The 15,547-nt window shown below is 43.4% G+C and overlaps 1 protein-coding gene across 2 annotated transcripts in view; it reads right to left on the bottom strand.

The window, feature by feature from the left end:
• LOC126337043 (zinc finger protein 395) overlaps positions 1-15,547 on the bottom strand; it is a 495,494-nt gene that overhangs the window by 344,399 nt on the left and 135,548 nt on the right. For both annotated transcript variants that reach the window (XM_050001366.1, XM_050001365.1), the window contains exon 2: positions 9,500-9,660. In XM_050001366.1, coding sequence (XP_049857323.1) covers positions 9,500-9,660 — 161 coding nt within the window. The remainder of the gene's footprint in view (positions 1-9,499; positions 9,661-15,547) is intronic.

The following is a 15,547-nucleotide window of genomic DNA, read 5'->3' as shown; positions in this document are numbered from 1 at the left end:
TGCTACGTTGAAAAGCAATACTCAACAGCCAGCGATGTGTTAGCGGTCGAGGTTTTACTCGGGGGCTACATGAAGTGGTCGGTGTCCGTAACGCCAATGGCAAGTGAAGAGAAACAGAGGAGAAACTAGATGCTAAAGTCCTGTCTGCTTGTCTCACTGCATAATAAACAACGAAAAAACTTGTGAGCATGCGGCAAAATTTTATGTGCGGTTGTGACGGTAACGAGACCGGCGTCAACCTTTTTGAACAACTGGTATGATCGTAAGTAGTTTTTGTAAGGAGCAAGTTGTATACGTCAATAAAAAATGGATATTTATAATCGACCATTAGTTTATTATGTCCTCAAACTCCAAAAAGTTTGCGATACTGTGTATTCAAAGTCACTCTTAAGCATGAATTCTATTAAAAGCAATTTAACTTAAATTTTAACTATAGCTACATGGTGTACCCACAATTATGTTCATAAATGAAAAAATAGCATAACTCCTACATGGGAGGTTCTCCGGTAATGGGGTGTGTCGTTGAGGTCTTTTCACACTTAGATTACCTTTCCGGTCACTAAATATTACGATACATTTCTCACCAGTAATGCAGAAGCTTGTACTTCGATCGCGTAGACTGTATGGTCTACACAGACTTTTTGTTTTCCTTTAATCGAATTTTTTGTTGTCCACAAAAATGGCGACACATGAATTTTTCAGTGTGATGGAGGGAACAGAAGCATGGTCATTTGTGAATATACTTCGGACCAAAAAGCGGTTCTCGTAGATAAAGTCAAAGTCTTTATTAACCACAGCTTTTGAGTTCTTGTGGTCATCTTTTTATAGAAATTTTTATCCCCTAACATTTCTTTAGAAGTCAGGTACCACGTTACATAGATTTAGTTTTTTTTTTAATTAACGAAATATTTACATAAAACATCATCCCCTATTTTACGCACTCGGGGGTTGAATTTCCAAATAACACCAAAATTTGTTCTTTTTATTCCTAACTGAGATGCCAAATACAAATTTACGGATGTAGTTTGAAAAATGCTTTCTTAATGAAGCATTTCCACAAAAACTTCATCCCTTATCTTACCCTCTTGGATTTCCAAAAACGCTGATAAAACACTTTTTTTCTAAGAAGTCAAATACTAATTTTCATAGATGTAGTTTTAAAAATGCTTTAGTGGATCTTTAATATTGATTTATTTTTCACCAAAAAAGCCCTTAACCGGGTCTTTCATCCTCATAGTGATTAAATTTTCTAACATTCTAATACATGTATATCTTTTTTTCTCGCAGAAATCAAGTACAAATTTTCGTACGTCTAGCTTCAAAAATGCTTTAACAGCGATCATATTTCAAAAACATTTCATCACCTATTTCACCATATTAGGGGGCGGAAATAAAAAATCCCTTCATAAACGATACCTACAGTAGAAGGTCAACACAGACTCCAAATTTTAAGTTTCTATCCTCAGCAGATTGTGCTCAGGAGTGATGACTCAGTCAGTCACGTCATCTCCGTTTATACAGGCTGATTCAGCTGCCCCTACCGATCGGTTTTATGCAGACCACTATGCCTTCAAATACCATGCCGCAATTTCTGTACATTCAGATTACCCTAAGGGACTATTGTTGCAATTTTCATATGGCTTTCAGTTCAAATGGTTCAAATGGCTCTGAGCACTATGGGACTTAATTTCTGAGGTCATCAGTCCCCTAGAACTTAGAACTATTTAAACCTAAGTAACCTAAGGAGAGAACACACATCCCTGCCCGAGGGAGGATTCGAACCTGCGACCGTAGCGGTCGCGCGGTTCCAGACTGAAGCTCCTAGAACCGCTCGGCTACTCCGGCCGGCTACGGGTTTTCAGTACAATAAACTGGATCACGAGTAACGTTTTTGTATGTAATTTACTAGCGATACGACAGCCGAGTCGTCCGTCCGTAGATACTTAATGCCAGCAGTGCCAAGGCGAGGCAGGCCGTCAGTTTCAGACTGAACCGTTCACGGACTGCGAGCGGCAGTTCCTCACATCCGGCCTGTGCACGCGCCACCCGGATCCCAGAGTTTTGCAAGGCGGAGCCGCGGCCGGCAGCGGGGCGTGGGTGAGAGGCACGCCCCTGCCTGCTGCCTCCTGCCTGCGGCCTTCAGCGCGTGGCCCTGTGACGTCACCACCGGCTGCCGGCTGCCGGCTGCCGGCCCTTCCGGGTGTGCGCCAGTTTAAAATTCCAGCCGGCGCGCATTCCCAAACGCAGCGAGTTAAAGCCATAACATGAACCAAGGCCGAAGCGGCTGCTGGCCCTGCACTTCTCACAGGGGATTCCAGACGGCACGCAGTGCGCAATTCGCCGCGCGGTCTTAGCTACTGCTACCGTAAGCGGGCGAGCTACGGCAGCGCCAGTGCACCTACCGAGCCCTCCTCATCCTCCCGTAATGACGATCTGCAGCGTTTTCGTGCGCCAAGCCTGCGAGAAAGCGAAATTGTTAATTTCGAGGACGCTGAATCGACACCTAACGCCCATGCATAGCCGCGGAAGTTAGCACACCGTTTCCGGAATTCTGGAGGGGGGCAGACGCGGTCGCGTAGGGCCAGGTTCGAATCCGCACGGCGGATTAACGCAGAGGACCAGCGTGCCGGCCAGTCCGAACGTGGTTCCCCACATCCGATTGGGCAAATGTCGGGCTGGTACCCTTGTCCCGCCTCAGTTTCAAGATTAGCAAACATTTCTAAAACGTTCTCACACTTTGTGTAATCCAACTGTCTGCATGTAGCCTAATCCTTGACAAACTCCGTCCTGACGCATGAAAGGGGGAGGTTGGCGACAGGAACGGCATCTGGCGGCCACCCTCTGTCATTGTTGTTGTTGTTGTTGTTGTTGTTGTGGTCTTCTGTCCTGAGAATGGTTTGATGCAGCTCTCCATGCTACCCTATCCTGTGCAAGCTTCTTCATCTCCCAGTACCTACTGCAGCCTACATCCTTCTGAATCTGCTTAGTGTATTCATCTCTTGGTCTCCCTCTACGATTTTTACCCTCTACGCTACCGTCCAGTACCAAAGTGGTGATCCCTTGATGCCTCACAACATGGCATACCAACCGGTCCTTTCTTCTAGTCAAGTTGTGCCACAAACTCCTCTTCTCCCTAATTCTATTCAATACCTCCTCATTAGTTACGTGATCTACCCATCTAATCTTCAGCATTCTTCTGTAGCACCACATTTCGAAAGTTTCTATTCTCTTCTTGTCTAAACTGTTTATCGTCCATGTCTCACTTCCATACATTGCCAAATCCATATTACAATTCCGACCTCGTGAAGACACGGAATAAGAGCAAGAAGAAGAAGAAGAAGCTGTATGGCCACCTAGGCAACGGTACACAAAGTCAGAGGTGAAATCTCATAGCAACGTATAGTCACTGCATCTATTCGCACTGCCAATTCCTTATCCACGTTCCTGGTCTACTATTACTTCTCTTGGGTAACTGCGTCACTCTTATGAGACGCCTATTGCCAAGTGTGATTCCAACCGCAGTGGGGGAGGGTGGTTCCTAGGGGTCGTGCCACCACCCCAAAATCACTTTAGCAAAAATGTTTATTTTTACGTAGGTCAGTTTCCAAATTTCTTACCTAACTTACGGAGGCTAAAGTAGCTTGAAAACCAAGAGCTTTGAAAATGGTGACGAAGTCTAGATGGTCAGAAGCTGTATTTAACAAAGGAGCCTTGATGTCTATGTGCCAGCAAATGACGTAGAAACGGAGAAAAGAAACAAAAAACCCCACAAAAATGGTTCAAATGGCCCTAAGCACTATGGGTCTTAACATCTGAGGTCATCAGTCCCCTAGACCTAGAACTACTTAAACCTTACTAACCTAAGGACATCACACACATCCATGCCCGAGGCAAGATTCGAAACGGCGACGATAGCAGCAGCGCGGTTCCGGACTGAAGCGCCTAGAACCGCTCGGCCACAGCGGCCGGCACACCAAACCCGCAGTTATATTCTCAAATAGCCATAGTCCGCACAATCTTAGTGATAAGAGGAAAACTGATAATGGTACATGCACACTACAATTTTATATCGATTAAATTGTGACGTTGTCAAAGTTTTGGGAGTCTGTTGCTATTATATTTCTTAACTCAGTTTCATGATTTCATGACACAGTACTACTTAAATTTTCGGATGAAACCTTTTCCAATTCTGCACTTCCTTGAATTGCAATTTAATGGAAGTTGTGCTACAGCGAAGTGTTAAGCATTGATGTAAACGAATTATCATCATAATTATTAAGACATTAACAAACTGTAACTTCTATCCCCCAGAACTGAACCCTGGACGCGCAACTCCCTCCTGCTGTTTCGGGAATGTTGTCCAGTTGCCGTCTTTGAAGTCCACTACTCAATTTTCCGTATCCCATAACAAGTGAAACACGCGACTGTCCAGTAATCTTTATGTATGTCATCCCTATTACAGCGTGCAACCCTTCCATCTTAAATCGACACAACAAGCAGTATGTATGATATACTAGCATATAAAAGTGCTCATTTGTTTGGTTTTCATATGAGTTTCTCCACGTCGCCTCACTGCCTCTTTCGTAATTTTCTGTGGCCCATCTGCTGCACTATAGCACAACAACTTCGACGTTCTTGTCATTCTCTCTTTACTTCCTGAAAACAACTTACGTTCAGGTGAACTCCACTATTCGCTCTTTTTCACAGTTGAAATGTACTTAATTTATTGTGTTCGGAAGCTTAACGCATTTACTTTTCAACACAATTCATCAAACGTTTAAACTATTCGACGTTGGCAAATGGAAGACTGGGATGTTTAGCACTTCAGTCACCTGTGCCAACATTCTAGACTGCACAACAAGCAAAAAATAAACTGGAGTCCTGCGCCAAGATTAGTCAGAAGGCCGGCGGCTTAAACCGCTGCGTTTAAAGCAGTTGAATCTTTAACTACCCAAAACACAGGATGGGGCAAATAAAAATGACCCGTAGAACAGAGTTCAAGAATACAAAGAAACGCAGCAGAGGAAAGGAAATATAGCACTCTGAAGCATTTTCTGGTGAACTGCACCCGCGTTTTCTGGTGTGCAGGCACGTTTCGGAAAATTTTTTGACCTGTTCAAACCAGACACTGTCTGACCCCATTTTCGGATGATGCGTTGCATGGCACTCTTTGTTGGCGCTTTGACAGCACTAAACTTCTCAGCAAACAGCTGACCACACCGTTTCCACGACTTTGCTGTCACGTAACTTTCCACAACGAACAGCTGGTGCTCCACTGTGAGTACCACCGTCACTTTGGCACTGCTCCATTCAGACCGACAACCCGCACTCACAGAGCGAGGTGGCGCAGTGGCTAGCATTCTGGACTCGCATTCGAGAGTACAAAGGTTCAATCCTGCATCCGGCCATCCTGATTTAGGTTTTCCGTGATTTCCCTAAATCGCTCTCTAGGCAAATGCCAGGATGTTTCCTTTGAAAAGGCACGGCCGATTTCCTTACCCGTCCTTCCCTAATCCGATGAGATCGATGACCTCGCTGTCTGGCCTCCTTCCCCAAAACAACCCCCCCCCCCTCCAACCCCAACAACCCCCGCACTACGCTCTGAACCGGTGTGGATCACGTGACGGGCGTACACGTGGTGAGCGCGTGACGGGCCTTAGTTATATCCATAAATTCACGTCCAGTCGTGTCCACTCGCCCAGAACACTTATTTGCCCCACCCTGTACAGAAATGACACTGACACAAGTAATATCACTTATGAAACAACATAAAAAGAGCAATAAAACATTTTGTAATGGAAAATACAATTCGAGGAAGCTGCCACAAAGAACAGCTAGGAGTATTACATTAATCGTTAAAAATCAACACAAAATTATTTTTTAAAACCTTTGTTGGGAGCTTCGGAACTGACATGCGCTGTAGTACTGTTAAATACATGTATGAGAGAGATTTTCATATTTCGCTTCACCATAATAACTGGAGATTAACGGTAAAAAAAATTGAAAATTCTAAGAACAATACATTTGTACTCGGGATACAACTATTTTTTTACGTACTGCTCATACATCCCTTTTTAGACTATATGAAAATTGTCTGATGGTTATGACAGCAGTACAGATGAACTTCATCCCGCACAAACTGTAATACTTCAGCTCAGAAGTATGGGATCAACTTCTCTTCAAGGCGATGCAGGATAAAACTACTTTGGTGATAACAAAAGACGCTGCACAGTCTCTTCATTGTTCTTCTGCTGCTGACTACGTGGCTTGTTGGCGACAGACAGAAAAACAGAAATAAGACAAATGAACTACTATATGTTATGCTTGTAAAGAGCATTACTGTTCTCAGATGGATAAGGCATATAAAAGCATACAGTGTATCATACATACCGATTGCTTTTACATCAAGCAATCTTTAAGCCAAACAACTCAATATCAATAATGTTGTAAATATGATGGCACCTGAAATCATATTTCACCTTTTTTTCGGCTATAAATGAAGCGAGAAACGCGTGGCCTTCTTTCTTTATTTGACATGAGCTATTAAGCAAGCTGTCTGTGTTACGAATATTTTCAGACTTCGTGCACCAGCTGAGCGTATTACACTTAGTTAACTACATTTCGTTCACAGCTGACGCTAGAACTCTTATGATAGTAAAGGAAAACAAAATAGTTCACGCAAGAACTATTCACAATTGTTTAAATGACTTAATTTTACATACTCATAACTGATCTATATACATTTTTAGAGGGAATGAATCAGTTTTATGCACTGTTTTTCTCCTTTAAATGGTGTGCAGGTTTACATAGTGTACGGAAATAACTCACAATCGACTTAAAACGTGGAGGATTTCACTAGAGTTACTTGACAGATATACTCCTTGGATAATTAGCATAATAGGTTAACGTCCGTCATAGAGTTGCATTAATGTTAAAGGAAACTACTTGTTGATTGTGCAGCATTGTTACTGGTAACTGAACACAAAGTAATAGATCTGAAGATTCGGTACTGGTCATAGAACTTTTCTGGCACTTAACGTGATGTACACGGAACACCAGAGGTACGGGTGAAAATTTACGTTGCACAGCCTATTGAATTCGACATCAAACTGCATGTCGCTCCCATAACAGCTGGGTGAGCCTGTTTGCAAGCCATATGTAGGCAAGAGCATACCAACTTCGATAGGATCAAGCTTCGTAATGCACTGTGGTAAGCAAACCTCCGCTTGTGATTGTAACGCCACCATCGTGTAAGACTGTAAATAAATAAAGTTATCCTATCAGATAAACTTACTGCTGCAATCCGAAAATATCGTGATGTACTTCATTATTGGACCGTAAAATACTGATGTTGCATTAAAAACCATTTCTGTACTTTCGGATAACAGAGGGGTGGCTTGTATTGATACGAAAATGTGCAACAGTTCAAATACTATATGCACTACTGGCCATTAAAATTGCTACACCACGAAGATGACGTGCTGCTGTCGCGAAATTTAACCGATAGGAAGAAGATGCTGTGATATGCAAATAATTAGCTTTTCAGAGCATTCACACAAAGTTGGTGCCGGTGACGACACCTACAACGTGCTGACATGATGTAAGTTTCCAACCGATTTCTCATAAACAAAAACCAGTTGATCCTTGTTGCCTGGTGAAACGTTGTTGTGATGCCTAAAGTAAGGAGGAGAAATGCGTACCATCACGTTTCCGACTTTGATTAAGGTGGATTGTACCCTATCGCGATTGCGGTTTATCGTTGATCGAGATCCAATGACTGTTAGCAGAATATGGAATCGGTGGGTTCACGAGGGCAAAACGAAACGCCGTGCTCGACCCCAACGGCCTCTTATCACTGCCAGTCGAAACGACAGGCATCTTATCCTCATGGATGTAACCGATCGTGCAGCCACGTCTCGATCCCTGAGTCAACAGATGGGGACGTTTGCAAGGCAACAACCATCTGCACGAACAGTTCGACGACGTTTGCAGCAGCATGGACTTTCAGCTGGGAGACCATGGCTGCAGTTACCCTTGACGCTGCATCACAGACAGGAGCGCCTGCGATGGTGTACTCAACAATGAAGATGGGTGCACGAATGGCGAAACGTCATTTTTTCGGATGAATCCAGGTTGTGTTTACAGCATCATGATGGTCGCATCCGTGTTTGGCGACATCGCGGTGAACGCACATTGGAAGCGTGTATTCGTCATCGCCATACTGGCGTATCACCCGGCCTGATGGTATGGGGTGCCACTGGTTACACGTCTTGGTCATCTCTTGTTAGCATTGACGACACTTTGAACAGTGGACGTTACATTTCAAATGTGTCACGATCCGAGGCCCTACCCTTCATTCGATCCCTGCGAAACCCCACATTTCAGCAGGATAATGCACGGCCGAATGTTGCAGGTCCTGAACGGGCCTTTCTGGATGCAGAAAATGTTCGACTGCTGCCCTGGCCAGCACATTCTCCAGATCTCTCACCAATTGAAAACGTCTGGTCAATGGTGGCCGAGCAACTGGCTCGTCACAATACGCCAGTCACTACTCTTGATGAACTGTGGTATCGTGTTAAAGCTGCATGGGCAGCTGTACCTGTACACGCCATCCAGGCTCGCTCTGACTCAATGTCCAGGCGTATCAAGGCCGTTATTACGGCCAGAGGTGGTTGTCCTGGGTACTGATTTCTCGGGATCTATGGTCCCAAATTGCGTGAAAATGTAATCATGTGTCAGTTCTAGTGTAATATATATGTCCAATGAATACCCGTTTATTATCTGCATTTCTTATTGTTGTAGCAATTTTAATGGCCAGTAGTGTATATATTTGGGTGTCTGTTTATCTATCCCTTCACCTTTGACAATTGCTAATGCGACAACACAAAGCTACTCGTTAGTCCGGGGTCTTCGTTGCAGTGTAGGTCCTTATGTCTTTCTGGATATGTCAGCTCAAAGGATGGCGAAAAGCAATGGGATCATGCCTTGTAAAGTCGTGCATGTTCATACCGAACATCGGGTCCTTTTACACAACACCTTTTGACTTTAAAACTACCGGTGTTGTTTAACGGGAACAGTTACGCCGACATTATATGAATTTTTAAGGGATAAATTATTTTCCCTTTCACGAAGTAGATCCTCAAGCGATAATTCTCGACATGTGATAACAGCTTGCCCGGCAGGGAACTGAATCACGATACTAAGGTATCGCAGGCAAGGCGTTTCAGGAAACTCAATTTGCCTCCCTGAGATGTCACTGGTTTCAATAAGTTTCTGCGATGCTGCGGGTCATCAGACCCCACAAAGTAGGATGGAGCCAAGATTTTAACGATCACAGGCTCAACTGGAATCAGGGACGATGAAGTTAGGCCAAAAATCGCACAACATCCACATCCCTATACCTGGGCTCAGATTCCGAACTGGCGCAAAGATGTATTAAGTACTCCAGGAAGCGTGCGAGCAGCGAGCGAAGACAGGGGCGAGGCACTTGCAGACTCACCCGTTGGAGAGGGGCACGTCGATGGAGCCGGAGGGCGCCTTGCGGCGGTCGCCCGCCATGTCGGCGAGGCGCGCGAAGTCCGTGTCCTGGTCCTGCAGCCGCGCGGACTTACGGGACTCCAGCAGCCGCACCTCCTCCAGCCGCTTCCGCACCTCCAGCGCCTGTCGGCGGAAACACACGTCTGTATTACGCAGCTTGCTACCCACAGCCTCTCACAATGAAACAGCAACGACAGAATTCCACAGAAAAAAAAACGCACGAAATTAACGTACTTCAGAAAGGGTCGTCGTACACACCCACAAAACTAGACGCTTATATCACTGAAGCGCCTAGAACCGCTCGGCCACAGCGGCCGGTACCTCTCTAGGAATCTTCGTAGATTCGGCGAATAACTTTCTTATGAAATCCAGCTCCCTCTGTTCGCCCACGAGACACAGAAAGCGTAGATACAGGTGTCCAGGTTCATGGCGTTATTCTTGACTTCCACAAGACGCTCGGTACAATTCCAAAATGCCGCCTACAGAATACAAAACGAGCGTAAGGAATATCGAGCCAGTTGGGTTATTTCGTTCCTAGTGAACGAAACACAGCACGTCATTATTAAAGGACAAAAATCTTCAGATTTGACAATAATTTCGGACGTAGCCTGTGACACTCTAGTACAGATGCGCAACGTAATTTTTTTTTGTCTATTACGTTTATTGAAAATTCCAGGCGAGATCTTGACATGTCGAATAATCGTGTCTACTGCCGGATGTTTGTGTCGCTCTGGCACAATATTTCGGCCACGTAACTCGTGGCCTTCTTCAGGTGCTACCCGAGACTGCCGTATTGGAGGATCTTGTCCAGTATTCATGCCCAGAGGGCGCTGGGCGTTGTGTTTGCCGTCCGCGCTCGCCTGGCGCTGCTTGTAAGGTGTGGTCTCTTCACCGGTGCCCCCTAAGAACAAGCACACACACACACACACACACACACACACACACACACACACACACACACACACCCATGCCCGAGGGAGGACTCTAACCTCCGCCGGGATCAGCCGCACAGTCCATGACTGTAGCGCCTTAGACCCGATTATTCCACATGTGATGACATACTTGTTTTTTTTTTTCGGTAAACCTTTAGATACTGTGTGTTAATCAGTAACGTAATATGTATTGTAACTTGTATAAATTATTCTGTATTAAGGTGTAATTATTCTAGGAGAAAGCCGTCACGGAAAGTTAAGATGCGCAATACCGTTGCCAGAGAGCAAAAACTTATGTAGGAGCGCTGTGTCTGAATGAGTGACGTTGCGAGCAGAACGCAGGTGTGATTTACTTGGCTTGGAGACGAGAGAGTGAACACACGCAAGTGGCGTGTGTATTGTAGAATGTCTGGCTTGTGTGAGCCGGAATTGTTACTAGAGAGACACGAAGAGTATGACAAGTGTGAGCAGATGTAAGAGGCTCCTATAACATCAAGATCTTGCCCCATAATTTCTCATTCCTAATCGAGGTGTGTCTGCATTATACATAGAGCAATAGGGGCATTGTCAACGGCAACGAAGACGATGGCTTAACTTCAGCAACGAAGTGTAAGATCGCTTCACTTTCTTTCATGTTTGTAACTTTGAGAGGCATTACCCAGTGGCATAATGTTAGTGATATTAATTAAAACTGTAGGTTCCTAATCTTGTCATTATCCTCAGTCACTGTCATCTACTTAAGATCCCATTACCTTCCAGTTACTGGATACCCTAGCGTCGTTAAAGACGCTAATAAATAGCTTATATTGCCATCTTTGTTTATTTTCCGGAAAGATAACTCTAAGTAAGTAATAGCGAAGTCTCAATAAGTTAACTCTGTTAATCAATAATTTTCAGAAGCGAAGTTGTTCTTGCTAATTATATTAAGACAAAGCAAAGTAAAAATAAGTCTGGCAATCTTAAATCTAAGAAAAGAATAAGTTAAATTTATATGTGTCATATCTGTGTCTATTGTAATAATCCTGTTGTGTGCCGACTTGGTTCGCATTTCGGCGTTGCCGGTCTGTTTAAAGCAAAGAGTTACTCATTTAACCCAGTAAATTTTCAAAGTGATTACAATCCATTGAAACTAGCTTGAGATACACAGGAATCTAATGAATGTAAGTAGACGTTAATCTAAGGTTACGTAGATTGTTGTCGCAACAAGAAAGCTACCTCAAGTCAGTTATTTGCTTTTCAATAACCAGTTTAAGTATCTTTTCCAAATTAACGTATCTGAGTGTTAACGATGTAAGACAATTGCTTTTTTTGTTCATTATTATTTCATAACGTGTGTGTTGTCAGAAAAGTATGTCGACAATCTATTGCCACACTTACAATCAAACAGTTATTTCTTCAGTGCTGCCCACATTATGATTTAGATGTTGAGCAGACACTGCCGAAAGGAGCTGGCGACCCTATTAATTAATTCCTGTATTATTTCATTTAGATCTGTAGTGTACTCTGACACGCGTCATACCCCTTTTTCTTTCGTATTTTACTTGAGTGATGGCACTGTTTTAAGTTTTAAATAAAATCCATATAAGTAGATAGTGCTAGAGTAGGATACGTTGCTTATTAGAATAACTTCTTGTACACTTCTCTCCACTAACCAGTCGATCTATTTTTCGGAGACGATAGCCTTGTCCAAAATCAAATTCATTAGGCATGTGCTATCATGGTCGTATGGCCGCTTTAACCGATTAATAAGGAGTTTACAACCCAAGAGTTACACTACACAATATATTTAAACGACCTAGCGTATAAAGTCTAAAGTTCCATGAGGATTTTCCCGGATGACGCAGTTCTTTAAAGGCAAGTCGCAAAGCTAGAAAATTGTAGCGAAATACAAGAAGACCTGCAGAGGACCGACGCTTGATGCAGGGATTGGCAGTTAACCCTCAACGTAAGTAAATTTAACGTATTCCACATAAATGGGCAGAAAAACCCATTACTGCACCATTATACGACTGTGGTCGATCACTGGAAATAGTCACATCCACAAGATATATGTAAGTACGAGTACGGGGCATTGTACAGCGGAAAGACACCACGTAAATGCAACTGAAGGCTAGGAAGATGCCTGAAATATTAATTGGCCAAATTCTCAGGAAGTTTAACCCACCAAAAAAGCAGGTAGCTTAGAAAACCTCATTCGGGCAATACTGAACGCGTTATTTTGTGACGACGATTAACGGACAGTGATGATAAATTGTAAATCAAAGGTATTTGAATAAAGGAAGCAGTTCTGCAGAAAGACGTAAAACATCTTTCACGAAGCTCTAGTAAGAAAAATGTGCAAATTTTTCACACGCATGAAACGTCTCGTTTAATTCTTATCAGTTTGCATACAGAACAAGCAAAATTCCCAAAGTGATTAACTGGATTGCAAGACATTACTGTTATCAGTACTTTAAAAGTGGTTGTAATGTGCTTTCATTATTAGAAGCTGATGAAGCCAGTCTAATTCGAAACGTGTATACTTTACCAATAATACCACTGATTGACAAATAATCGACTTCGTTAACTCATGTTAAAGAACCCATACATTTTTAATGGGTTACTTGAAATAGGCGAACTAGACAACATGGATGTGGGTACGCGGAATTCAAAGCATCGGAGGTGCTCCATATTTTATCGGACATATGAAACAAGGTTTTTCTGTAAGTATTTATATGGAATGTAGTCATGTATGGAAGTGAAACATGGACGATAAACAGTTTAGCCAAGAAGACAACAGAGGCGTTTCAAGTGGTGTGCTACAGCAAAGTAACTGAAATACAGAGGGTATAAAATGTAGACTGGCAATGGCAAGCAGAGCGTTTCTGAAGAAGAGAAATTTGTTAACATCTAATAGACAATTAAGTGTTAGGGAGTCTTTTCTGAAGGTATTTGTGTTGATTGTAGCTGTGTATGGAAGTGCGTAATTTTTCGATATTCATTGGGAGCTGCGGTGAACCTATAACCTAAAAATATGAAAATTCAGACGCAAAATAAAAAAGGCAGGAAACTGTTACGGCGCTGTATGGAGCATCTACTTTGCAGTGCTGCATAGGAGATACTGGTAATGTAAAAGTGCCGTTTAATGCGGCAGGCGATCAACGGATACGCAGCAACTCCATGCATCACAAACTTGGGACCTGCAGGAGCCCTCCAACCCACCCGGGACAACGGCAACGACGAAGGCCGTGTTCAAGTCAAGGGCACGGCTGGCGCTTATCGGGAGCGCATGTGTTGTTAAAGACAGTGCTTTGTCTTGCATAAGCTTACCAGCGCAGTCTAGTTACGTATTAAAATACAATTTGTGCACAATATTAGAAACAGGAATAGTAGCTACACAGACAGCAACAGCTGCCACGAACTCGTACCTGTTTTCACTGGGGTCCTTCCGTGGATGGAACTAACTGGCGACAACCGTGCTAGATGTAGGCTATGCACGAAGAATACAAGAGAGTTTGGTAAGTGCAAGAGTTGACATTTACCTCAAGGCAGCCATTTCTACGAACAGATAATACATTGCGTAGGGAAAGAATCGCTGCTTCTTTTCCTGTATTATTTTTCTTTCTATTAGAGTTCGGTTTTAATATTGTCGGCCAGTATCATAATCAAACTTGGTTCTACTAGTATGAAAAATGTGTAGATCAGGTATGAAACATTCAGCAGACATTTTAATAAAAAAATTTATCGGCAGCTATTGTTGCCTAGAAGGCGAGCCTAAAAAATTTCGGACAAATCTCGGTAAAAGCAACTTCAAATTTGAATAACCACTCGTAAGGCAACGAATCGAATTAAATGTTTCCATCCGGCGAGCAGTCATGTCTCGGCATAAGAGCGAGCGAACGCCGAGAGCGATTTCTCTGCGGCCTAGGGCATTGAACCAGAGATGCGAGCAGTTTTTCGCAGAAACCTGACATGGGCGAAAGGGAGTGGATAAGCCCAGTGGTGACGGCTGCACTGCGATAAAGCACACGCGCCGTGCTTCGCTCAGCTGCTATAAACCGCCGATCCTGCAGCTGTTACGATGAACTCAAAAATACCGTCACAACCCTCTCTGATGGCCCCATACCAGATCACTCCATATTAAGATTTATTGGAAACTGTACAGCAGAGAAATGACAACGTCGTTTAATTTGTATAATGAGAATTTTCTCTGCAAACTTCCTCGCATGATATTTAGGGAAACATTTTCCATCTTAACGTTTAATATTACCCAAACCATATTCTCTTTCTCGTTACTCAAAAAAACCTGTGAAAGACTGGCATGGTACCAAAAGAGTTCAATGCAGTTCCCTCTGGTAAGGCGCAATGGACCTGCAAAAGAAAGTCTCTTATCAAAGAGCTGCGGTGTGCCTCGTGAAATACGCTGTAACAGTAATGCGACTGTTGAAATCAACCTAGCTTCACTGTGAAGTCTCACCAAAGGGAAAATCATGCTAGATTCAGTTCCATGCTCGTATCTCACACACAGCCCCATAACAAATGCCTTCTCCGGGGCCATCACGGACTAGTCATCAATCAACAATAAAAGTGAGTATACATATGAAAGAATAGCCTCCCCTGTTGCATATCGCTGCCTATCAGGTCTTGATCGAAAGTAATCACACTGAAGGCATTACCTTCGGAGCAGCTTCTGTTATTACACTGTTTAAAGCTGCAAGGCTTTATCAGAAACAATAGGCACCCGCTAAAATCCATATTTGCAAATCCGAAGTGCGTCCCCTTGCCATTGGCTCGTTCAACTAGCTTGCGAACCGCTTACGGTTATTGAGAGCTGAGCGAAAAAGAAAACTTCACTCTTGCGTGTGTCAAAAATTACAGAGTTTTGGCGTACAGAGCAAGATGATCGCTGTTTTTGAAACGTCCTGGCAGATTATAACTGTGCGCTAGAACCCGATCTTTGATTTTCACGAGCATTTCCGACTACAGGCAACATCCCGGTTCTGTTCCAGGTCCGGCACACAGTTTTAATCTGCCAGGAAGTTTCAGATAGTTGCATAAGAGAAAGATTCATTCTGGACGTCGATTTTTCTTCAACGAAG

Source organism: Schistocerca gregaria, chromosome 2 (assembly GCF_023897955.1).
Source record: "Schistocerca gregaria isolate iqSchGreg1 chromosome 2, iqSchGreg1.2, whole genome shotgun sequence".
In the NCBI taxonomy this organism is placed as follows: domain Eukaryota; kingdom Metazoa; phylum Arthropoda; class Insecta; order Orthoptera; family Acrididae; genus Schistocerca; species Schistocerca gregaria.
The sequence above is the reverse complement of the archived record's forward strand: the minus strand, read 5'-3'. Positions and strand labels throughout refer to the sequence as shown.